The sequence below is a fragment of the Malurus melanocephalus genome, unplaced genomic scaffold (assembly GCF_030028575.1).
Source record: "Malurus melanocephalus ecotype Western Australia unplaced genomic scaffold, MMel_1.1 scaffold_0, whole genome shotgun sequence".
Taxonomy (NCBI): domain Eukaryota; kingdom Metazoa; phylum Chordata; class Aves; order Passeriformes; family Maluridae; genus Malurus; species Malurus melanocephalus.
This window is the reverse complement of record NW_026623232.1, coordinates 5,395,274-5,420,156: the sequence shown is the minus strand read 5'-3', so window position 1 is coordinate 5,420,156 and position 24,883 is coordinate 5,395,274. Positions and strand designations below refer to the sequence as shown.

At 44.6% G+C, this 24,883-nt stretch overlaps 1 protein-coding gene across 3 annotated transcripts in view; it reads right to left on the bottom strand.

Annotated features, from left to right (window-relative positions):
* Positions 1–24,883, bottom strand: part of FLVCR2 (FLVCR heme transporter 2) — a 35,410-nt gene that overhangs the window by 5,355 nt on the left and 5,172 nt on the right. The window contains exons 2-10 of one of the 3 annotated variants that reach the window (XM_057375485.1): positions 18,631–18,772; positions 17,275–17,415; positions 12,240–12,307; positions 11,388–11,491; positions 4,603–4,713; positions 4,064–4,169; positions 3,486–3,597; positions 3,034–3,089; positions 1,322–1,421 (exon numbers count right to left, since the gene is read on the bottom strand). In XM_057375485.1, the coding sequence (XP_057231468.1) occupies positions 1,322–1,421; positions 3,034–3,089; positions 3,486–3,597; positions 4,064–4,169; positions 4,603–4,713; positions 11,388–11,491; positions 12,240–12,307; positions 17,275–17,415; positions 18,631–18,772 (940 nt within the window). The other 2 variants (XM_057375568.1, XM_057375653.1) reach the window with 2 other exon arrangements.

The following is a 24,883-nucleotide window of genomic DNA, read 5'->3' as shown; positions in this document are numbered from 1 at the left end:
TTCATTACTGCCCAGCAGAAATATCAGTAACGGATAATAATCYGAAGGCTGTACCCTCAGGGGTAGGAAGCTTTCTCTTCACATCTTTAACCTGGGTCCCAGGGAAATGCAGACTTCCCTACAAAATAGATCCAGTCTCCATATTGGGCCTTCTGTTCTGTTCAGAAAGGACTGTCCTAGGAAAATTACCCATTTTTCTTTACAAAAGCAGTTTTGACTCACTACGGTATACACAGCCTCACACCTGTATCTCCCCTTGCAGTATCTCTTTTGCAACCAGGATATCAGTAGTAACACTGGCAATTGTACCAAGCTATGTCTGCGAACAAAGGCTATGACATAAATTTCAGCCATCAAAAATGTTCAAGTATACCCCAAGTGGGTTTGGCCAGCTCAGGCAGCTTCTCAACAACTTGGTCCCAAATCAACACCACATATACCCTGCTAAAACTGCCAGTCTGCAGCATGGAGCTGCAGCTTCAGAAGCATTTAGCCTGGAGACAAATCTTTTCYTGCCCATGGGGCTCTTCCTCATAGTTCCATCAAAGCAGCAGTTTCATGATCCCTGTAGCACATGTTCTAGTCTTAGCAAGGTTAAGGCTGGTTTTCCCAATGGACTCACTTTGCTTTTGCCTGTTAGTTCTGTTGACTGTGGCACTAAGTGATACATAGTCTATCTCACCTTGAAAAGCAMAGGATAGCATGGTTAACTTAGCAGACCAGCCTGTCATGTGAAACAGACAACAGCGAGCAGTAAWGCACATCACACCCAAGCAACATCTGAGAAAATGCAAAGTGCCACAGATTCACAGATCAACAAGCAGAGTTCTACAATTTTCAGGCATTCTTATACCACAAGGCACCAACCCAATGACTCTGTTCTTGCTACATGTTTTAAAACTTCCTTCTTTAAGCTGGCCATGCACATGACTGTGATCAAAGCAAATTCTTTAAAGGGTTCCTGGTATCACCTCCAGCCAACAATGTGGAGTGTAAAAATAATGCCAGAGAAGAATTTCCAAATGTCAGTACCTCCTCTCCCTAACAAATGACTGACAGTTCAATTCTCCATCTGCTCCAGCACCAGGCTTTGCTTTGCTGCACCTAGCTGAATCCCTGCACCTCTGTCTGACATGAGTCTAGGGAGATCTCCACTCTGTTCTTGGAGGCTGTCCTATCTTTCCTCTCAGGTGAGTACTTAAGAAGGCCAGAAAGATTCTTGATACTTTACAGCCATTGCAGTTACCCCAGAAATGCCATTGGCTTGRTGCCTGTGCACACGGTAAGTGTTCAGAGAAGTAGATTAGTGCAATTCTCCTACCTTGATGTGTATAAGCTAGTGAGCAGGAGTGGGAATTGATGGGGTTAGAGTTACAAGCTACAGTCCCATAATCCATGATTTGATTGCTGCCTTGGAGTCTCTGTAATGACAGTTACAAGTCACCATACCAGAAAATATGGCAGGAAGTAGGAAAGGAAACTAAAGTGGAGCAAAATAAGAAAAGGAAACAGGCAAAGTAAGAAACCAGTAAAATCACCCAAGCATGTSTAAGGCAGCTGTGCCACACAGAAAAGCTCCAGTACCTGACYTCATCAGAGCTCTCCCAGCACAAAATGCCMAAGCCCAGCTGGCTGATCTGTTGRCCAAGGYATCCATCTTAGTGCAGAACACCAGATTCAGCCTACCTTCAGTCAGTGAAGCACCTGCAGATGGTTRTTAAATTTGAGAAGTACTCAGGTGAGCTCAGCCAGATGGAAGCCACATTTGGGGGTGTGGTGGGGTGTGCAACATGACTTCCTCAGAGCATATCTCTTTCAGGGAAAAGGAGATGCCTGTGACATTTTTGACTGACTGAGACCCATTATCTCAAACACATCCCTCTGGTTCTTGCTACTGTCAGTTCTGGAGGCTTTTAGGATAATAAAAATGACACCGGCACCATCTTTGTTCTGGTCACAATGCTCTTCCCAATCCAGCAGCAAGCTCTTACAATAGTATTTAGACTGAAAAATATTTATACTAAAAATGGCTTAGGCAAAAATGTACAATCCATCTGGTGTGAGAAATGTCTGAACAAAGAGAAGGGGTCTTACTACTAGAAGGCATCATCTTCACTGCCAAAAGACCTCAGGACCTTTCTTGGGCCTTCCACACATACATTATGAATTTAACTCACAGTGCCACCAGCATTGGAGAAAGGCAACATAATCTTCTGAATACAGCTGACACAAGCCAGCAGAGAACTGAGGTTTTCACACTTTGCTAGTCATGGCTGCTGAGGGTTTCCTTAATGTTGCGTAGACATCTCTGCTAACGACCTAAAAGAGGAGTCCAGAGCAGTACAGAAAATAGCCTTAAGAAACCAGTCCCCTCCCTTTCCCTGCAGAGAGGACTTCTGAGTGTATCCACTGCAATTAGTTCACCAGAGGCCTTCTCCCACCTGCAAACAGCTGCATTTATTGCACAACATGCCACAGGAATATCGCACCCCACCCAAGCTCTGGTGTACAAGTATGAACTAGCAGCCCTGTTGGCAGCATTATGCATAGTGTGAGCAGCCAGGTTGCTCAAGCCTTCATTTGGGCTTTGTCACCTTAGCTCTCTTCAACCACATACACTGAAYCCCACTTGGCAGCCTGATGGCAGCCGATGGAGTAAGAGCAAGTTAACCTGCCAGTCTAGAGGCCTAGAATAATAGTTACTCAGCTCTGAAAAAGAGCAAAGCACTGAAGGCCTTAAGACATTGTCAAGGGAGAGAAGTGAGCACAGCACTTCTCTGTATCTGGCCCTAGCTGGTATGAAGATGTGTGAAGACCTGCAGACCCCAAGAGGACCAGAGCCTAYGGATTCTGCATGACACTAACACTGAGCAAACTGCCCCAGCAGCTGGCAGTGCTGGGATTACATCCACCTGTCTGAAAATGCCAACAAGAAGCTTTGCACAAGCCATCCCCTTTCCTAGAAAAGAGAGAGGTTAGGTGTTGTTCTGAGTTTAGCAGGGGCAAAGCAGGGACTGAAGGGGGTTTACTCACTGTCTGTTCATTTTCCAAACTGGCCTGCTGCCTTCGGAGATCAGCCTTAATGAATGCTGGAACAGAGGGAAGAAGAGAGATGTGAAGGCACTTAAGTCATCATGCAATGCCCAAATCAATTTCCCCAGGACTCAAAGGAGCAGCAGAACCCCCAGAACAGACAGGAACACATTACACTGCTCAAGGRAAACCACTCTCCTGGATAAGGCTGAGAGCACATCTGAAACAGGCAGGATAGAGATTCTTTATTGCAGCATGTAGAAGGTACAACCAGAGACTCCAGACAGAGTCAGAGCAAAAAGCCTTGGCTCTTCTTTGTAACACAGACTAGATGCTTARAAAAGAACAGCATTGCTATGGGACTGCTGTGTGGGTTCTGTCCACAAAAGCCCTTCAATTAATACGCCAAGCCCAAGGCAAAGTCAGAGCAGAATACTGAAAATTTTAATTACCTGTCATAATGGCCCCCAGGAAGAGGAAGGAACAAAGCAAGAGGTTTCCTGCCTTTGTCCCAAAGTGCTCGATGATTTGCCCTTGGCCAATGGTGAAGGCAATACCAAAAATCTACAAACAAACAAAGGTAACATCAGGCTGTACTGTTATTATAAAGCAGCCCAAACAGTTTCCTATCTTTACCAAAGCATCAGAGCATACAGGCCAGTCAAACAGTTGGCCTAGTGGGGTTAAAGTTTGGTTATAAACACATCCAGAGGCACCTCCCTGCAGATGATGGGACAACAGATGACCCTGAAGGCTGTAATCTTATCTCTCACTGGAGATGAGCCAGGTCCTAGACTGTTAGGATCTATGTTGGAAAAGGCTAGGATGACTGGCATCCTGATGTATTTTCTCAAACAGGAACAACTAGAGAAATGCCACGAGGAACATCATTCAAAAAGCCAGGTTTGGGGTGCTTYGATCTGCAGTTCATTACACCAATAATGGACAAGAAATAGGACTCAAGGCTTGAAACTACAATTTAATCTGTTTGCCTAAAAAGAGGAAAGTTAAGGGAAAATAGCACACCTACCTGTGCTGAGACATTAAGGAGCCCTGAYGATGTTCCTTCCGATTCTGGGTATGTCAGCTCTGCAGCAAACTCAAAGCCCAGGGGAAGGTATCCTGTCATGAAAAACCTGTAAAGAAGTACACAGAAAGGAAAACTCGGCAACTGCCAGAAGGAAGACTGAAAATGCMTAGTATAGACCATAATTCTAAGGGCATCACTCCCAACACAAACAGCCACTCCAGCCCATATTTTTCACTCTTCTCCACTGATCATCTGTGGGACTGTGGGTACCATTTGCTTTCCAAATGCTTCCACCTGATTACCTGGAACAACTAAGGCAGCTACASATAAGCAGGGTTATGATAATGTCCCTGACTCTAATGAAGCACGTAAAAATGGGAGATGAGAAGGGCAGGTAATTTTAATTTTGTCCTTAAACCATGCAGAAGCCATACAGATGCTAGGGCTCTCCACAATCCCTCCCACAGCAGGAGTTCTGCCTCCTTGCTCATCACCTAGCAGTTCACACGTGGAGGAAAGCAGCTTGCATATGAACTTACCCCAGCGAGCCAGCAGTCACAAAGACCACCCAGAGGTGGCCCAGGCTCAGAGTGAAGGTATAGACTATCATTCCCACCAGAGACATGATATAGACAACTAGTGTTGTCTGCCTGCAAGAAAAAACAAACAGGGTTTTGTTTAATCCAGTCAGGGTTCTACTTAATCTTGTCCTCCTTTTTATGCACAAATCTTGGTATAGCTTGTAGCATATGGGTAAAAAAAAAWTTWAAATTTGCACAGCTCTCTTGACACTCAATATCCAGACAGAGGAACTGGACTGAGAGAGAGCACAGAAGGACCTGCACACAAAGCAGGGCAGCAGAAGAAGAAAGATGTACCACAGGCTGACAGATGCCTGGTCATATACAGTACATACCACTTGAGAAGGAGAATAAGAGCCAAATAAAGAGATCACTGGGCATCCTCTGTTTGATAATTTATTTGAACATGCTTACTTAGAAGCAGGGGCCAAGGAGATCAAGCAGTCTCAAGCAGGAACATAAAGGAAAAAGGTTTCAGCACTACTAGAGTCTTATGGGCTGATATTTTTCAGTGCTGTCTGAAACAGCTTTCATTGCTGCTCCTTTCTGTTGTTTAAACTGSCTGCTGTATTTGGAGAGGTGACGTGCAAGCCAGGTTGCCTTCACAGCCTCATCCTCAAGCCATGTGAGCATTTAGCAGCCAACAGCAGCTGAGCCACAAACTCTTGTCTCTGTGCAGAGGAGACAAAGACACCCCRTGCTCAGGAAGCATGCCAGGCAATTCCTGGGCACAGCCAAATCTGCAGCCAGGCCACGCAAGGATCATCAGTGGACTGCGAGACACATGCAGCAGCCTAGGCCAGATTTTACCGCAACATTTAGCAATTATCATCCTTGACTAGACACCAAAAAACCCACATTAAAAAACAAAACAAAACAAAACAAAACAAGGCTCTTTCTAGTACAAGAGGCAGCAGTAGGTCTTCACAGCATATAGTTTTTAGGAGGGAAAGGAGGTCAAGAAGGGAAAGGTAAATATTTTATTTGACTGAAATTCCACCAGGATTTAGAAAGCAGAACAGTTACCAGAGTTGATAAAACCTTTTGATCATTGTCTTTTAAATGCATTACCACAAGCTACTTGTTTACTTTCTCCCAAATTTAAATCTTAATGTGTTTAATATCATTAAAGAATGTGTTTGATATCAGTTCCTAGAATTCTACTGAAGAAAYTAAAACTCAAACTATTTTCACTTTTCCTTTTTAATGCAAATGACCACTGTCAAAAATCCAACCCCAAGCAGGCAGTCAGTATTACAATGTGTAAGAAAATGTTTTCAGTACATTGAATCACTACAGACAGAGACTGTCCTCCCTCACTGCTGCAATGACTACAGTCAGWGGGGCTCATGTTCATTTATCAATTCTTATCCAAATAACAGGCCTGAGAAGCTAATTTCAGGCTTCAGCTATTGATCCATACTTACGAGGTTCACCAGGAACATTTAATATATTGAAAGGCTAAACAGCATTTTGCTGTGGCAAGTAATTTTGTTGTGTATCAAAAGAGTAGTTAAATCCCTTAACCTCCAATGCTGTATCATTTCTATARTATGTTCTTTCCAATGTTTTCACAGTGGAAAAAATTAATCGGTGAAGGCAGYATAAAGGGACTGCTTATTTCTATTATAACCCATTGCAGAGAGCTGCTATATGGCTGGCACAGAGCCTGGAGGCTGCAGAAGGAGAAGAGCTGAAAGACTGAGAGAGCAGCCCCAGAAAGTGAAAGAGTTGCAAGTAAAGGCCTTTCACCGCTCAATACAGGTTCCTCAAGTATCTCCACGAGCTCTTATGCCTCCCATGCCTTGACAATCATGGAGGAAAGAGATGATTAGGAAAGGAGCTCAAAGCTGTTATTGCAGTTCTGCACTTGGGCTACAGGAACCAAGTTTGAACTGGGTGCTYCTTCCATAAACAGGAGTCTCCAAACTACATAGCAATCAGTGCCAAAATACTGTGAGGGCCTCCAAGTGGTGGCTTACAGCCCTTGGAAGTTTAGTCACTGCCAGCAAGGACACTCGGCCCTTGGCGGGGTTTATATTTTTTCTCACCAGAGCCAGTTTTGGGCTCCATACAGAGGTCCCAGGATAATSACACAAAATCTCACTCATTTTTCTGGGCTTATTCTGGCTTATTCTCCAGTATTCCAACTGATTTGTGTCTTACTCAGTGTCATGACAGTTGCCAAGTGTTGCACTTTGCCCCTCGTCTCCARGGAAAGGCGATGAATGAAATAGTGACCAGATGTGGTTAGGACTTTGTTTCACATTGATGCTGTATCTTTAGTCAAGCTGCAAGAGAAATACCCAGAACACGCTGTGGCCCACTGAGAAGTAGAGCAGACTCGTAGCTGCAGGCTGCTCTTGAAGGTGATCTTCATTGAAACTGAAGAACTACATAGAGGACAAAATGGAGAAAACTGATCTTGCCATGCGTACCTCATCTAGCAGGTTTTCCTCACTGCCCTCCCTGAATCGTTATGCCGCAGAAGGACAAAATGAATCAACAGACCTTTGTGAAAGAACAAGACCAGGGGTTTGAGTGCTGTGGGAATTGCAGACCAGGAAGCATCCTGAAGCCATGAACTGCTGCCTGCTCACCAGAGYCCCTCACAGGATCTGAACAGACAGCCCTGAATGCAAATCTTGCTGCAGGAACTACCTTAAGCATACAAGCAGACTTCTCCTAAACTGGACTTTAGCAAAACCATGCTCCCCCAAGCATACCACTCACGACAAGAAAAGGAGATTTAGTGCTCAGCAATCCAAGAAAGACTCAAAATTTTGAAGAGGGTTTACCTGAGATACTGGTAGACACTGGTGCATAGGGAAACAAAGAAATGCCTGGGGAAAGACACCATAGCAGGGTGTTCTCAGGAAGTGGCCTTTGACACCCTGTTCACYAGAGAACAAGAATGTTCTGTGGCCCTAGGGGCACCAGGGCATGGAAAAATGCCCGGTTTTAGCTTAATAAGCCTCTTATCATAGCCATAAATCTCATGGGAGTGAGAAAAGCACAAAGTAGAAGCAGATTCACAGAGGACATCAGCACTGCATTCTGGTGTTTTTAGCAACYTGCTCTCCATGATGGCTCTACAGGRACTGACAATTTTCATTGTCTGGGACAGAGTCTATCTACCTAACAAGCTGATTAGTGCAGTGAGCACAGGCTGGAARTTAGGCATCCTGCCACATCACCTTAGGAAAACTGGGATTAACCCAACCCTGTACTCTGGGGTGTAGAAAGGAAGCGCAGTGCACCCATGTGGAAGCATCGCTACAAAGGCACCAGTGCCAAGTCTCTGTGGCAGAGCCAGAGGGAGATCTGTGAAGGACCCGACATACTTGTCACTTAGATGAACCTAACCTGCCCTGACATTCATCTGCCCTCCCAGTCACATTCCCTAACCTTCTGAAGAGGCAGATTAAAGAGCTCACACATGGGACTGTGAGAAAAAAAAGAGACCTTGGGGGAAAAAAGTCAGACAGGGCCAGCACCAGCAGGGAACAGGGCTGAAATGAAGAACACAACTCCTGCTGTTCAGTCAACTCCAGAAGATGCCTCAGAGTAAGGAATGGGTATGGCCCAGCCCCACCTTGTCTGACAAGTTCACTTGGAGAGGAAAGCARAAGTGACAAGACAAGACTCAGAGGGGACTGCAGCTGCAAAAACACTAGAGTCAAGCAACATCTGAAGCAACAAATGAACAAGCCAGGGGCAGGATGGGGGGACAGCCACGTACAACAGTTTTAGCTGCTCACAGGGATGTTGTGTGCAGCTCCAGGATGCTCTGCTGTACAGATCAGCATGACAGATGGCCTCCACGGGCTTTGCCACGAGGACGGCACACTCCAGGCTGCACATGACCCTGAATAAAGGCCTYGCTCCTATGCTCCCAGAAGCATCTCATTGATGAAGGCATGGAGGTGTCAGATGCTGGAGAAAGGGATGAATTGGGGAAGACTGCTCTGATTTTCATCACACCCTCATCCTTTGGCATTCAGTTTTATGYCACTTTCTTCCTGTATGATGGTCAGAAGGACAGCCTTGGAAAATTATTTATATAAGATATATGGCAGGACAGGGTGAAGACATATCCACTACACAAGGACTAACCTGGAAAAGGGCTACAACAAAAAGGCCCACATTGCAGGTCAGGCTAGGCTGAGAGAGCACTCACATTCCAGTGGGAAAGACCCAAGTACCCCATTCTCCATTACCCAAGTTTTTCCTCCCTCCCCCAGATTWTAATGCACTTTGAATCTGTACAGACCTAAAACACTACTTGGGGTCCTCTGCCTAGCCAGTGGAGAGAAATGGATATTTCTGATATCTTGCCTTGTAGAGATGCAGCAATGAACACAGAGCTGACTGCAACCAGCTAGATTTGAGGCCATGTGAACACTGCACTTARAAGAAAAGCATGGCCAAAGAGAAGTGATAATTGATTCAGTCCTCAAACACCTCATTCTGAGCCAGACTCCCATACAAATACCAATACACCCAGCAGTCTCCACATGTCCTCTGAGCCCCATATGTCCTCTGAGCCAGGAACCTGAAGGATGAACATGGAGCCCCACTGAATYTGATGTCAAAACTTTAAAGATCTTCTCCTGATTCTATGATTCAAAGAAGTGGGCTGTTCTCAAYAAGCCATACACCAGAGACAACTCCAGTTCAAGGCACTGCTCGCTTGTCACTACATAACTCATATTTATAACTAYGTATTTATTTGTGTGGACCAAATTTGCACCTGCTATTCCAAAAACAAGAACAGTGCAGGGGCTGGTGCAGGGACTTGCCTGCCAAATAAAAGCAAGAGTGCAAGGCTATTTGGTGCCTGAGCATGACAGATGGGGAAAGCCTGACTTAGCACAGCCTCACCMTTTCAAGGAACTGCTGATGGTACAGTAAAGATCAAACATGCATGTAGAGCTCTGCAATTCCTTCTGTTATTAACCTTCCCCTGGTCCCCTCAATCACAGCTGGGTCCCATTCATTTGCTTCCCTCTCTCTCCAAGCTGACTAAAAAAAGGAGTTGATATCTTTCCTTCCTGATTTTCATGTGCTTACCATTTTATTCTTGACACTATCTCAGCAACAGAAGGGGGAGGGTACCCACCTAGAACATCTGGCATCTTGACAGTTTTTTTGAATAGACGTAAATGGGGCTAAATAAAGACTATGTAGCACTCAGAAAAAAATGTGCTAGTTTCACAGAAATCCATTTTGTAGGCTGTAATAGAGAACAAATTCTTAGCAGGGTTTTTCCTGACCTAAGGCTAAAACTATCCCCCAACAATCCCTGGGGTCTGTAGGACAAATTCCATGGATGGCATAGTCCTATTTTTCTGCACTGTTAGCCAGCTCTGCCTACCTACGTGGTTTCTCCAGGGAAGGAAGGGACATGAAACAAATACAGGATTTGTGATTTTTTTCTCTCTCTCCCATACTACCGAATTTCAAGTCCCAGCTCTGCACAGTGAGTCACAAAGCTCTTCCAGCCTTCATGTTGCAACCTAACCTCACCTACRGAGAACGAGGAAGATCATCCAGTCTAGCAGTGGCAGCTGAGGCTACCTTACCACTAGCCCTGGGCTGGAAAGAGACACAAGTCACATTGCATGGTTAGCTAGTGCAGTTCTAACAGTTGGGTTTCTATTTCCCAGGACTCCCATACGAGAACTATTCAGTGCCACACAACCATCTAGACACAGCAACAAAAAACCTGCCAGTCTCTGTATTAGTCACTTGGCTCCTCTTTCCCAGCACCCAGGAGTCCTCACTTACCATTCTTTCTTATTAGAGAAGCCAATTTTCTATTTCTGATCCCTGTACTTTACAGCTAGGGCCAGAGGCCACTTCAAAAGTTGCAAGCTCACAGCTAGCCAGATTAATTTAAGCAGTCTACAGGTAGGATAATGGCAGTAGGACTCCCTCCCATGAAAAGCTGCTGCAAGGAAAACAACTCTGCAATTTGCTTTCAAATCATCACCATCACATCAGCAGTAAAGCCCCCTCTCACCCAACCTGCTCAGACAACAGTTCTCAAAGACAGCAGAGAAACTAGTAAGTCGATTACATGGACCCCAGWATAAGACACAAGAGATTTCTCCATTCCCTGGGATATTGTACAGAGGTGTTTCAGTGAGATTCGAGTTCCTGAGGACTGAGAGCTGCAGGACAAGCAAAGACTCTTAACTGCCTGTTTGCAGATGGCAAGGTATGCTGGCCAGATCTGCCTTCCCAACTCACTGGGCAACAAATAMAGAATCATCCACCCATAACCCCAGTAACCCTTATGCCTGCTCTAAATACAGCAACACGCCATCCACACAATGCCTCTGGGCACTAGATTCAATGTGCCTTTCATTAAGCTGGACAAAAATTCACAGAGGCTGGTTTGTAAGGGCTGAGAAATGGTCTGATACAGTCTTGATTCTGCTTGTGCCAAGAACTCTCTCATCCCTGACAAAGCAGTTACTGGGTCATCTCATCTTCTCTCTAAGCCTCCCTAGGCACCAGTGACACCAGACCTTGTACRGGCCCTGTGCAGGCTAATGCACAGATCTGGCTTCGCTTTAGCCTAACTGGATTTTGAAGAACCRTATTTTTTCTTTACAAATCCTCCCAATGATTAAGTGTCCAGACTGCCAACTTGCAACTGCACAGGGGTGCTCCTTGCACAGTATAAGGAAAGAAGAGCACAGTCACCAGGACTCAGAGGCAAACAAGGGACTTACTTGTAGGTTTTGGTTCTGTCCAACCAGATGCCGGAGATCAGAGCCCCAGCCATCCCCGACAGTACAATGGTGAGTCCAATCCTGCCAGCATTCACCTCCTCCCCCTGTGGTGAGACACATACACACTCACACAAATGCAGGAGCTAAGTCATATCCAACAAAAAGCAAAGTCCAGAGAGGAAGAGACACCAAAGTTAGTCTCATACATGTTTTCTGTTGTAACATACTAACCAGAACTAGCTTTTGSGAGAACACTTTTGGGCCCACAATGAGCCAGTGCTTTCTGGTCCATGAGAAAAAGCGGTCTGGCAATTGTCTCTAAGCCAGCCCTGAGAAAAATGTGTGCACAGATGTGAACAGATACTCTCAGAGGAGTTAGCATGTACTCTATGAGGCTTGCTGACTGGTGTTAGGATTTGAGCCAGACTGACAAGCAAGTATTGGGACTCACTATAAGGCAGCACAGAAAGGAGCTCTGTGGCATGCAGCACCAGCAGTAAGCTGTACAATGGCTCAGGTACTGAGGCACCCCACCCTTYTGCCACCAGAGCACAAGCATGGGCAGCCTCCTGGAACAGATGTCCCAGTAGAAATCACAGTCAGGAACAAGAAGAGGAAAATGCTGGAAACTATTCTTGGAAGTAAATGCTTTCATTTAAGGTGCAAAGGAGCTATCTTTTCTAGAACTCACCAGCTTTTGTATGGGATAGTGCAAAGAAAAAAAGGAACAGCCAAGTYGTGCTAGAGGCAGACAGGAGTGCTGTGACATTGCCTTTCTCAAAGACTCTCCTTTGGTAGCCAGTGCTGGACAGCAGCAAGCATCAGAGGGCCAGGAGGGTTGGATGCACTTACTGGGTAGTGAYGGATCACCATGCGGTTCAGCAGAGTGGACAAGGCGTAGAAACAACCTACATTCAGACCTGAGAAGGGGATAAAAATGCAGCATATTCAGAGCCTGCTACTGTCCTGATGGGTTGTGAAAGGGTAGAAATGCAGAGAGAGAAATCTTTGGGACCATCGGTCCAGAACAAGGACCTTGTTCTTGCAGAACAAGGCTGCAGAGTCTAAGGAGAGTGAGCCAAACTGGCTAGACATAGGTTACTGAAAGAAATGGAGACCAACATCCAGGCCTCAGTATGCAGGAGGAAGCACSCTGCAGCTTCAGGATGGTTCTTACCTAAGCAACTAGAGGAAGGGCTGTGCACATTTCTGGTACTGAAAAATCTTGCAACTCCTTCACAGGGTCTCGATCCTCTCTCACAGCTAGATCCATCTTTAGCACTGCAATTTTCTCCTCCACCCCCAGGCAAGCCAGAATACTAGAAAATTACCTGCCTCAGCATCACACCTTGAACAAGGACTTGGGGTTCAATTAACAACAGTGTCATTGACCTGTGTGTTTTCCTCCCAGAGGAGAGCCTGACAAGCATTCTCCCTGCTGACAGCCAGTAAATAACATTGTCTGCAAGCCAAGAAACGCCAGAAGACAAGTAGGAGCAAAGCTGATAGGTGAAGCACAGACAGCACTGCCCTCAGGCATCTGAGGTGCTTGTCTGTACGGGAAAAGTCTTGCATTTTAAAAGATATCACTGAGGCCTGAAAAAACCCCGTGAAAGTAATTGTATTTCTGAAAGAGAAGTTATATTAACTGTTACAAGCATCAACCACCTGGTGAAGGTTTCTCAGTATCACCCAAGGTGAGAATGAAACTGTTGGGGTGATACTGGTCAAGCCCTATTCAGACATTCTGCTTCATCTTRCATGCAACTCTCATTGGTTAAATGCCTTCTCAAAAGGGAAGAAAACCTGACAGCTTTGCTTACAGCAGACAAGAACATACACATGTGCACTGGACCAKCAGTACTGCAACGGTTACACTCTCACCTTGGGTGATACTGCAAAACCTTCCCCAGGTGAATGAGGTCTGTAACAGTCAGCACTACTTTCTTCTCAGAAAGTCATTTACATTGGCAGTTAGTTTATCTTCAAGGCTTCAGTGATCCTGACGGGTGGAGGGAACGGGACAGATTTCACCACTGCAGTTCACACATCTATAGACTCCACAAGGAGCCATGTGTTTAAAAAGTCTGGCACAGATGCCTGAAATCTTGACAAAACAGATACATGTCAAGTTCCCACTTCCTACTTTTCCTCTTTAAGCCTCAGCTAAAAGCAGAAACTCACAATACAGAATAAAGAAGTGCAGTGTAGCAGACAGAGCTTTGACAGAGGGAACAAACCCCTGAACTCTCCTAACCCTSAAGACCCCAGCTCCCCTGATCCTTAAGTACTTAGCAACCTTACACCTAGCCCAAGCTAGTGTCCACTGAACACTGGATACCTGTCGGAGTACACAGCACTATAAGGAGCCACAAGATTGGCAGCTGGAGGGTGCACCACACTTCCTTCAAACACCAGCTCCGACAACATTACAATTTACTGTGAGGGTGGTGAGGCTCTGCAATAGGTTGCCCAAAGGTGTAGATGGAAGCGTTCAAGGCCAGGCTGGGTTGGGCTAAGTGACCAGGTCTAGTGGAAGGTGTCCCTGTGTGTGGCATGCAAGTTAGAACTAGATGATCTTTAAGATCCCTTCTAACCCAAACCATTCTATGATTAAGCAAATTTCACTCCACAGCCATATGATACAGACAACAGATGAAGACTGTTATGCAAGTGATCCCAAATATTGCCTGTGACAATGCTTCCTGCTCCAAAAACATGTTTCAGAAGCTAACAGGGGACACTAGTAAGTTGAGTCGCGTCCTCTTTAGGCAGGACAATCTACCCAACCCTTACCAAGAGCTACTCAGGAAGGCTGGAAACTCCCGCAGGGCCAGCAGCCAGAGATGAGGGAGCACAACTGGAGGTCTCACAGGAAGGAGGTGTCCTCCAGCCCTGAAAGCTGTCTCTTTGCAACACTTGGCTATGGCAAAACAGCTAACAGACCCTAATTCAGCTTCATCCTATCTCCATCTCTGGAGCACCTCACTCACTAGGTGACACCACAAGCTGCAGTGCCAGGACACGGGAGTATGGTAGATCAATACAGTCCTTCTGCTTCTTCACTTCAAAGCTGGGCATAAACATTAAACACTCATTTGTGCACCTCTGTTTCTCACCCAGCCAAGAGGACAGCAGCCTTGTAAAGACAGCCAGATGCTGCTCTGGTACCTGATGCTCTCAGTAAACCAGCTTTACAGCATCTCTGTGAAGCATGCAATTTCCAAGACAGAGAAGGGCCTCTGCTCCCAAGTTGGGCAGAAAGTAAGAGTTGGCAGCGACACTTGGCACCAGAGTCAGGCAAAACATTCGAAGAATCAAGACAATGTGTCACATTTGCATATGTGAGGGCTGAGAAAAGTTGTAGGCACTTTATATGTCACAGTTGCTCGGTGAAGCTTCTGTGAGAATTACAGCTGTTTGAATGTCCATAAAACTGTAATGGTTGTTCCCAACAGGAAAGTGGCCATTTGCCCACTCAGATGAGGGAAATCAGAACCAGTAGCTGAAAGCAGGACATCTGAAGGTCCAGCACCACCTGGTTCTTTAGCTACTTACCCTRATTTGCTTGTAATGTAGAATAACATTTTTGATACCTCAGTATCTCCTCTGTTTTATAGAGGCCACAATAGGGAAGTATTGCATACACCTACAAAAGGAGCCCTTATCAGGCCTCAGACTATAACCCAGGTCTCCCACAGGTAGGCAGCCTATTACCTACATGCCAGACTCTTAGTTTCTCCCTTGTTCACCTTTGTAATCCTCCCCAATGGTTCCTTAGGCAGATCTCACTTCCCTGCATCCTCCTCACTGCTCCACCTCCTCCTTACTGCCCCATCACCATTAAATGTCGATTCTTTAAGACCATCTTATCACTCCCATTTTATCAACCTTTCCCAGAATTTCCCATCCTTTTCCTGCCTACTGCCTCCCACTAGCAACTCTCCAATGCAGAGCYCAATCCCACAGACTTGGAATTCCGTAATGTCCATTTCCTGTTATGCCTTAGCTTTATGGAAGCAGTGTCATCAGCCTTGGGGAAAAGGTTCTCTGAGGGCTTTCCTGAAAAACAGTTCACTAGCACTGACATAGGAGCAGTGCCACCACTGTTTCCAGCACTRCAAGTCTTGCCACAAGAAAGGAACCATTGGCAGCTGGTAATACCAAGACCCTAGAGGTCTGCAGATCTGTTCTGACCTGGCATTGTGGAAGGATCCCCATTCTTTCTACAGCCAGGAGAGATGAACAAGCAGCAGATATGCCCCTCTCTTTCYTGACATGTTATGCTAACACAAAAGCTGACAGGCTGCAGATATCTTTGTGTTAGCTAGGCAGGATGACTCAGTTGCACTCATGGGGCTCCAGATGTCTTAAATCTTGGCCAACGTAACTTTTGACTTGACTAGGAAAAACTGTCCCCGTTTTAAACCCAGCCAAGTTTAAAAAGAAGAAGTTGCACTGCATAGTTCCCTCTCTGAGTAACAGTCACCATCTCAAATCAAGCTGAAGATTGTCATGAGGCTGACACAGAGAGGAGCAAAATAAATGCACAGATCAGCAGCAAGAGAAAATGAATTATGAGCCACTGAACGGATTTTCCACACTGTTTGTGACTGCCAGAAGAGAATTATCCCAGGAAGGTCAGATTCTAAACATGCTGTTTGTACTGAGAGCCCTTGTCTCTCCTCTAGGACTTGTTTAAGCCTATTAGAGTGAATGCTTTTCTCTTTCTTTTTCCTGAAGGGCAAGTGTGAACTGAGATGATACAATCCAACTTTAGACACAGTCTGCCTGACAGATTTTTTTGTCTTCACTTTCTGAGAAGGCATTATAAAGTATGGAAAAAAAAAAGGCAAATCCAGCAGCTGCAATGCAAACCAGCAGAGTTTAAGGGCAATCGGAGACRGGCATTCTAGAAGTCTACTGCACTGAGAAGGAAGGGAGTAGAGATTCCAACAACTCCAAAGACCATTAGCATCCTCAGTAGGTACAAAGTCACCATCTCACTCTCTCCAACCTGCCTCCACATCCACAAGGTCTTTCAGAAACATWTGCTGGCAGAATGCACAGAACTTTCAGCAATATTAAACTGTCCCCATGAGAAGCTTCCATAGCAAGCTGATAGAAAGAGTGAGGACAAAACTACCCACAGACTAGGTGTCATTACAGTATAGCCTATTATGTAGCCAGGCACAGACCACAATGGTCTTTCTGCTAACAAGAAAAACACTTTTTCATACGCCAATTTAGCATCAGGGAATAGATTCAATACACCACACTGCCCTCAAAGAAACAGACTAAGACTGCTGAACAGAAGCAAGCAGCAAATTCAGCGTGCAAGGACAGATGGCATAAGAAGATGTTGTCCAGTCCTTCCTTCCAGTTGCTTCACAGGAACTGCCTAGGAAGCTGATAAAGTCTGCACATCTGCATACTCCACATGACCTCTACTGAGGTCATGTCTGGCAGTCATATCCTTGCCTAGGGAAATGACTTTCACTCAGTGCTGTGACTTGCACTCAGACACTTCTACATATTTCTTAGGTAWGCACTTAGATTGGTTTGCTGCAAGTAACTAAACAACTAGAATAAAAGAATAAAAGAATAGATAAGGAAATCCCCTGAACAGCAAGTAGTCAAAGACTGRGAGAACAGTTGTAGGGGCATATCATCCTCTGTGTGCTCGCCWTTTTTCATTCCTCCCCCCTGCATTTGTTCATAAATGCTGCTGAGGAGTGCTGGGCTACAAAGACTCCTGGTCTGTGGCAGCAAAGGGGAGCTATCCTTATGCTCCCCTAAAACAACTCAAGCCAGCTACTGCCCCAGCAGAGCACAGAGAGGCAGGAGAAGCAGTGATAACTGCACAAGAAAAAAGGCCAGACCTTACCATAAGTGACCATAAGCAGCAAAAAGTTGGCATTGCAGAGCAGATTGAGGATCGACTGCATGTAGGAATACTCCACMGTCAGTCTTGACTGGATCGAGGCCTGAGCTCGGCTTGGAGGGTTCGGGGGTTTCTCCTTGAAAACTGAAACCAGACACAAAGTACATCTGTTTGTAATGGTGCAATTGAAGGGCCTGAGCACACACTGAGCCATTTGATGGACAGCAGAGGGGCTAGTAGAACCAAGTATATAAAACACCATTGTCCTTAAGCTTTGATCTCCATGCATGAACTTATCAAGGAAGAGGAAAGAACAGCTCTATTCCAACAGCAATTCCTGCCACCTTGGCAAGGGAAATACCTTGCCTTCAATTAGCTTTTTGTGTAGGCAGTGTCCAGCAGCAAAAAAAGAGTTCTCAGGACTATTATTGCCTTTGTCTCTAGAAGGATGACCAGCCAAATGCATGTTATGTGGATTTACAAATGACAAAGCAGAATGGAACAAGTCAGTTGACAAAGGTGGCCTAGTGCTCTGCAGGGGCYATTGCCCAGGGAAGAATAATCTATGCCAGGTTTTATTTCAGGCCAAGCCATCTGCTGCTCCTTAATAGCATTGAGGTAGCATCCAGAAATCCCAGCCACAGCCAATACTGCTGTGCCAGGTCACAGACAGTCTTTTTAGTACCTTGTCTATTCCCTGCCCCACATTCTTTGAAGTCTACATCTGAGTCAGCCACCAGCAACATGAACAAACTGGCAAGAGGAGCCTAACAAAAAAATTGCATGGAATTCAGAAAATAAACTGTGTTCTCCAATGAGAATTCCAGCCTTTCATGCTAAAGATCTGGCATCTACTTCATGTTTTAGGCAGAGGAATTGCACCTCTAGTGTCCTGCTATTGTCYTTAATGCTTTATTCTGTCCACTCATAACTGGGAACAGCTTGTTCCTGTGATGCCATATAATCTGTCTCTTTCTCTCTTCTCTTTAAGGGCAGTCAGGTCCTAGACATAACCCAAGGCCCAGAACTCTGTTTGCAGGGAAGGTGACTACAAAACTTGCAAGATTTCTGTTGTTTTTTAAAGGACTTACTCATGCCTGGATTTTATTGTGCAGGCAATAGACCAAATTAACAATTTGGCAGGCTCACTCACAACATCTTATACACCCTTCTACATGTGCTGCTCATCAAGTGTTTGAAGCAGCAAGATATGGTATTGCATGACCCTGTCRGCTGCATGCTAGGACACATCCCCAGATGACCTACCCAGCCCAGTTCCTGGCACAGAAACCTCCTCTCACACATCAGCTGATCTTCTTAGTCCCATCTGGTTTCATGTGCACACTTCCACCTCCTTACCTATGATGACCAGGATGAACAGGGCTGATGCCACACCTGCAGTCATGAAGAACATGATGCTGATGTGGTAGGCCAGCTTGTCCACATCCTCCACATTAGGAATCAGAACTGGAGGGAGCAGGAAGCCCACAGCAATCCCAAGCTGAGCAGGAGAGAGGAGATAAACAGAGGCACAACATGAAACCACAACGTTGCCACTACCCTACAGRTCTCAAATGAGCCTAATCCAATCTCAAAGCCAATATGAAAATCTTCTTTACCACCCAAAAATTAGGAGATAAAAGCCAGATACCCATTGCAATTAGGCCACAAGAGAGGCTTGCCCATTGCATTTACTACTGTCAGGCTATTCAAGGCAAGGTTTTACAACAGAATTGAGCAGAATGAATACTTGGCTCCATCAAAGTGGAGGTTTTGCCTGCCCTGASCTCCTCCACAAATGTACGTTCCTGTCCACACACACATCCCATTCCTTACCTTGTCCTTGCTCTAGCACRGGCCTGATCAACATGTAATCCAGTCTTGCCCATTAAAAATGGCAGAAAACAAGACTATCAAAACTAACCACAGTATTTGCTGGGTTAATGAGTTGAACAAATCTATTTTCCAACCAGGTAAGTGCGAGGGCCGAGATAGAAACCTGACCACCCCAAGTAAGTGAGATATGAATCTGGCTCAGCCAATTTTGACACAGTTTCAAATAAGCAGCCTCCTGAGACAAGGCTCACCCTATGACCACCAGGAGAACCTAGAAGAACATCACAGTTGAAAACAAAGAAATGTTGATGGCAAGTATCCTAGATGTCAAGGTTGTTTTTGTGATGTGGCTTGGCAACTGTCCCTGGATAAACAGCTCTGAAGAGTAGAGAAAGCAAGGATTAATGAAGACAAGTACTGTGCAGCCCATAAACCTTATGGAAGCACATCAGCACACAGAGCAGAAGATGCAAGAGCCCTGTAACCCAAGCACAAGCTCAGACATGTTTCCCAGGCTGCCTTTTAGCAAAACCTCTTTGGGCTTTTTGCATGCTTTCTCTGACATGTCTCCATGTTTCCGGAGTGCTGATAGACTCATTATGGAAGATTCACTCACTGGCCAAGACAAAGATCTCAGAATAAATATATTTCAGTAGCCATATCTGGTAGTTAGGATGAAAAATAGCTTGTGTCCTCYAGCCCCAGAAAACTCCACAAAAACCCTACTCCTCCATCCAACTGGTAGATTTTTGAGACAGGAAGAATTTTTATGATTCAAACAGAGCTATCTGCTACCCTCAGGCAGATACCCTATGTAGCTTACAAACAACTGACTTTCAACCATGTCTGGCCAAATTTCTCTTGTGTCAAACAGTGCCCTTCACTGGRACCTAGAATAACCTGGGTCAGGAACAGCAGTAGATATCTGTGCTAAATTCATTCCTGGTGCTGGGACATTGCAGAGAGCCAGTGGGACAAGCCACCAAGAGATTACAGATGTGCCCTACCAGTTCAAGGTTCTGTCAGGAATATGAACATTTGAGGTTTGGTTACATAGACTGAAGGTACATCAAAGTTGTGCCATCCCAGATAGCAAGTCAGGGACTGAAAAAGTTTACAAGGAAACTTAAAAGACCATTAGGAAGGATAAACTGCCCTGACACCCACATGGCATAGACAGGCTCTGACACAGGACTAAACTTGCCAGAGCTCAGTTTTGTTCAGACATGGCCTATCCCCAGCCTCCATCACAGCAAGTCAGGCTGGCTCTCCTCCTCTGCACTGCCTAGCAAAACTATCACTTAGTTTAGAGGCTTCAAGATTTAATCTCCATCAAATTGCATGCCTCCCCCTTCCCAGCACAAGCCTGAAGCTGCACAAGAAAGGTAATGGCATCAAACACAGAAGCTCACAGAGATTGCTRGTAGAGGGCAGAAGCCTGCTTGCCTCTGCAGCACATTTATTTTGCCCTCCTTGGGGCCTGTGCAGACCTGGTGTGCCTGGTCGGCCCAGGACACAGCCACCCTGGGCTTCCCTTCTATCTCCAGAGCATTCCTAAAGATTTAACCTTTGAGGAAGAGACTCTCAACATTGCTCCTTTCCATTCAAGGGAAAAGTCCTACTGACTCTTATATATCAGGTCTCCCATGTGCCCTCCACCCTTTCCCAACTAAGGTTTACAAAGATCTTTCTGGAAACGGACTCTTTGTCTTACCACTGTTTCATTCTTGGAAGAACTAGGCTGGATTCCTGTGCTAGGTACTTCTTGGCTTCCTTCTCTCTGCAATCACATGCTAGCCACATGAGCTGCTGAACAGCAGCAAAACAACAGCAGAGATCCATGCTTTATTCTGACCTTTGACTTAAGTTTCTCCAGGACCACAATTGAGATTCAATCTGTTCCAGTGTCTCTCCAGCTGCTCCTTCCTGAAAAAGGATCTACCTGATATACCTAGCAGAGAAGGTATTGAGAGTCTGTGTGGCAAATTGTTCAGAAATCTTTCACTGGGAGGTCCTATAGTCATCACTTACCCATTGGGTCAGACTTAGCCTTGGGCTACTTGTTGCCTTTTCAGAAAAATTTTCCTGATAATTTTTTCTAACCATCAATGGATGTTTTGTCCTCTGTCTTCTCYGCCCCCAAAAAGAAACAACTTTTATCCATTAGGAGTTCATTATACCTTTGATAAGAACTAGGTAGCACAATGGACAAAAAATCATAGCAATAGGAGCTAAATTTTATATTTCAGAGCAACTCGTGCTATTAATTCTATGAAGATGAGGCCCCTAGACTTGACTAAAATGGGAGATTTCCTGAATGACACTCACAATCCTGGATTATTCATATCATTTTTATCAAAGAAGACAAGCTGTCAACAACAACATGGTGAGTATTACACTGCACATACTTTACCTTTCACAAGGAGACTTTTAGCCTGGTTCTCAGCAGGTTACTAGGCACGTTGCCATCAGCCCACAGAAACACTGTAACCAATTAACCAGAAAATTTAAAAGTTGYTTTAGAAAGGGAAAAACAATGTTTCTCCCTTCTCCATACCTTGCACATCAGGGAAAATAATGCCATGTAAAAATTCTACAAAAGTTTGTGCTACCCTTCTTACAGAGACCATCAGTCATAATGGATCATAGTGCTGTCCCTCTTAGTTAATTTGYATCTCCAATCTATATAAAGGCAGATAGGTCTCCAATACCTATATATAGGTTTGTTCTCAAAATTCGGCACATCACTCAGAATCCTCTCACCCAAAACACCCAGCACTGTCCTGATCTCTGAGGATCTCTCCACAAGATCAGACTGCTGGTGCTTTATTTTAAGAAGACTTTGGGGTAATTTTTRAACACACTACCAGGAAAGTCAACAACTACGGCAGAGTGCACTTTTATTTTTTTATTAAATTATTCTTTAAAGACTGGTAAAGAATAGAAGGAACATATTTCCTACCTTAATTTTGCCAAGGACTGGTCACAACAACATCGTATTCATTATTCAAGTGTGTACAAGAACAAACAACAAAACCAAGAGCAAGTAGCTAAGAAGATGGTATAAATGTACCCAAAGTCTTGAAATAGAAAATGACATGTCTAAGGTCAGCTGCTAAGAATCTGCTAAAGGAAGATAACCAGTGGTGTATCAGTATAAAAATTGTAAATGAATGATCGATGGAGGAGTGTGGGAGTGGACCCTTACCTCAAAGAAAACTMTAAGTCAGCAACAGGAATACAGAAACCCTATAAAATTCCATAAGTAGGTATAAATGTTRACAGAGGAGACCACCAAATCCAGAAGGTCAATTAAAATGTTAAAAGACACAGAGAGAGAGATGCTGCAATAGCAAAAATATACAACAGTAAGAAATTTTGACAATGCCCTTGCAAGCTAAATAAGCGTGATGACAGGGATGATGCAGAGACTGCATTTTTGGATTCCATAAATACTCTTTTCTGAGGAAAACTTGTAAGAGGCAGCACAATTTGTGATTTTGACCTAAAACAGCACAGTGTGACTRTGATCAATATTACAGAATGGTTCTGCACTGCATTCAAATTCAGCTTGCTTGCAGCAGCAACAAAAAAAGGAAACACCCTCCAAAACACTACAGCAATATATAACTCACAAGAGGAAACTGCCTAAGTGCAAAGAAGTGTRTTAAGTGGAAATTAAGAAGAAAAGCTCAAGAAATTAAATGCTTGCATGTGGCATTAAGACTATGCAAAGACACTGAATCAGAGGCTCAGTGTAAGCCTCGAGAATATAAGCAAAATATTTTAGATCAGAGTAAAGGAACAAAAATAAAATAAAAAACAAAAACCCAAGACCACCAAAAAAAAAAAAAACAAAAAAAAAAAAACAAAAAAAACCAAACAAACCACCAACAAAACCAGAAATTACACAGGTCAAAAACTGGACATTATTCCTTCAAGCAAAGAAAAATGACAGCAAGCTGGACCAAGCTAAAGTAAAACCATAATTAGGCCAAAAGAGGCATCAGAACAGCTTTCAAAACTCTTCAAATACAGCAAAATCAGGAAACCTGACAGATGGGCCAAAAGGTGACCATTGTGGAAGGAGAACATTTGAGAAAGAGGGAGGTCTTGCACCATCATTTGTRACATGATATGTATTTCAGGTTTCCACATCAACAGAACCTCTTCACATACCAAGAATTTGAAGCATTATGAGTGGAAGATACTACCCAATTTATTTCAACTMATTTATTCTATGAGGCATCAGAACCAGCTGATATTGATCCCAGGAGTTCAAAAGAACATGTCAACAGTCTATCCACACTACTTGGACACAAACATACCAAATGGTCTCTTACAAAGTACTCAAATCAGAAATGGAAGATGAGAAAAGTGATGTGAACTTGTAAGAGGCCCAGCATAGGCAGGAGTCCCAGGAAACTCTGAGACCAGCAGCCTGCTGGTTTGGCCAAGTGGGCAGAAACTGGAGCAATCAAAAGATTGATAAACACCACGACAACAGGTTTTTCAGACACCATGATTTCAACACCTTGCAACCATGATTAGCAAGTTCCCAAGCCAAGACTTTGGAGAGTTAGGAGGAGAGACTCCACATTCCCTCTGAGTGGATTCATTTAGAAAACCCCTTTGAGGAGAGGCCTGTTCCAGAGCTCCGGACAACACAGTCTCCTCCTCTTCTCTTGCCCGTGTATCAAAGCTCTGTCCTAYGTTCTATAACCTCCCTCCTTTTCTAACTACATGGGCGTCCCCCAAACTGTAACCTTGACATTTCACMGGAGTAGCTGAACTTTCTAACCCTCTAATTCGTGTATCGCAGCCTGCAGAAATCAGGCAGCCACTGCCTTCTCACACACTGTGCCTCCCAAATGCACATGGGTTTCCCAACACCTTGCTCTCAGCACATGTCCCAGCTGCCTTTCCATGCTACTGGARAACTGAAAATGCTCAACTGAGGTGCTTTTTTTAAGCAGAAGCTGCCAATTCCTACACAGTAAGCTTTTGTACAGATTGCTGTTCAGAAGATACTTCTCCATAGCACTGACAGCAAAATTAGAAGAGCTATTGAAATCCAGATAATCAGGAAGTCAATGTACATATTTGCACAGCTTACATAACTTTCTCCCAGTGTTTTAAGAAGCAGAAAGCACACAAGTTGTGAAAGGAAAAATTGTAATCCAGCCTTAYGATAAGACAGGACTAAAGGTCTATTTTATCACAGAGGTGGAAGATGTTTTGTTTTTCCAAACTGTACTTGCACAACCAAATCTCTTCTGGAAACAAAGCAAACTCCCTTCCTCATCATACTTCTGCTTCTGTGGCATCATCTCATAATGCTTAATATGATGAAATCCTGTACACTGAAGACTATTCCCCTGTGCGAGTCATTCAGGGCCTGTCAGCCTTGAATGTACCTTCCCCCAGTCTGCTGGGAAAGAAATGCAACACAGCAAAACAACAGCAGTAGACAAGAGAGAAAACAAAGCAGAAGAGGGGTTTCAGCTCTGACTGCTACCTCACCTGCTACTGGAATCCTCAGTGAGGRTATAATACTACAGTCACCTAATAGAGACAATACTGGGGACCCTGCGGGGCAAGTGCTGAGGGTGCCATAGGATAGACCCTACCATCAGAAACACTGCAGACATTCATTTAAACTCCCACACAGAACTTAACCTAAARGCTAAATTCTTCTGTGAGAGAGAAGGGGGAGATGCCTTTGGTATATGTCTGGGAAGGGAGCACCACATGAAATGGGTAGAAAAAGTTCATT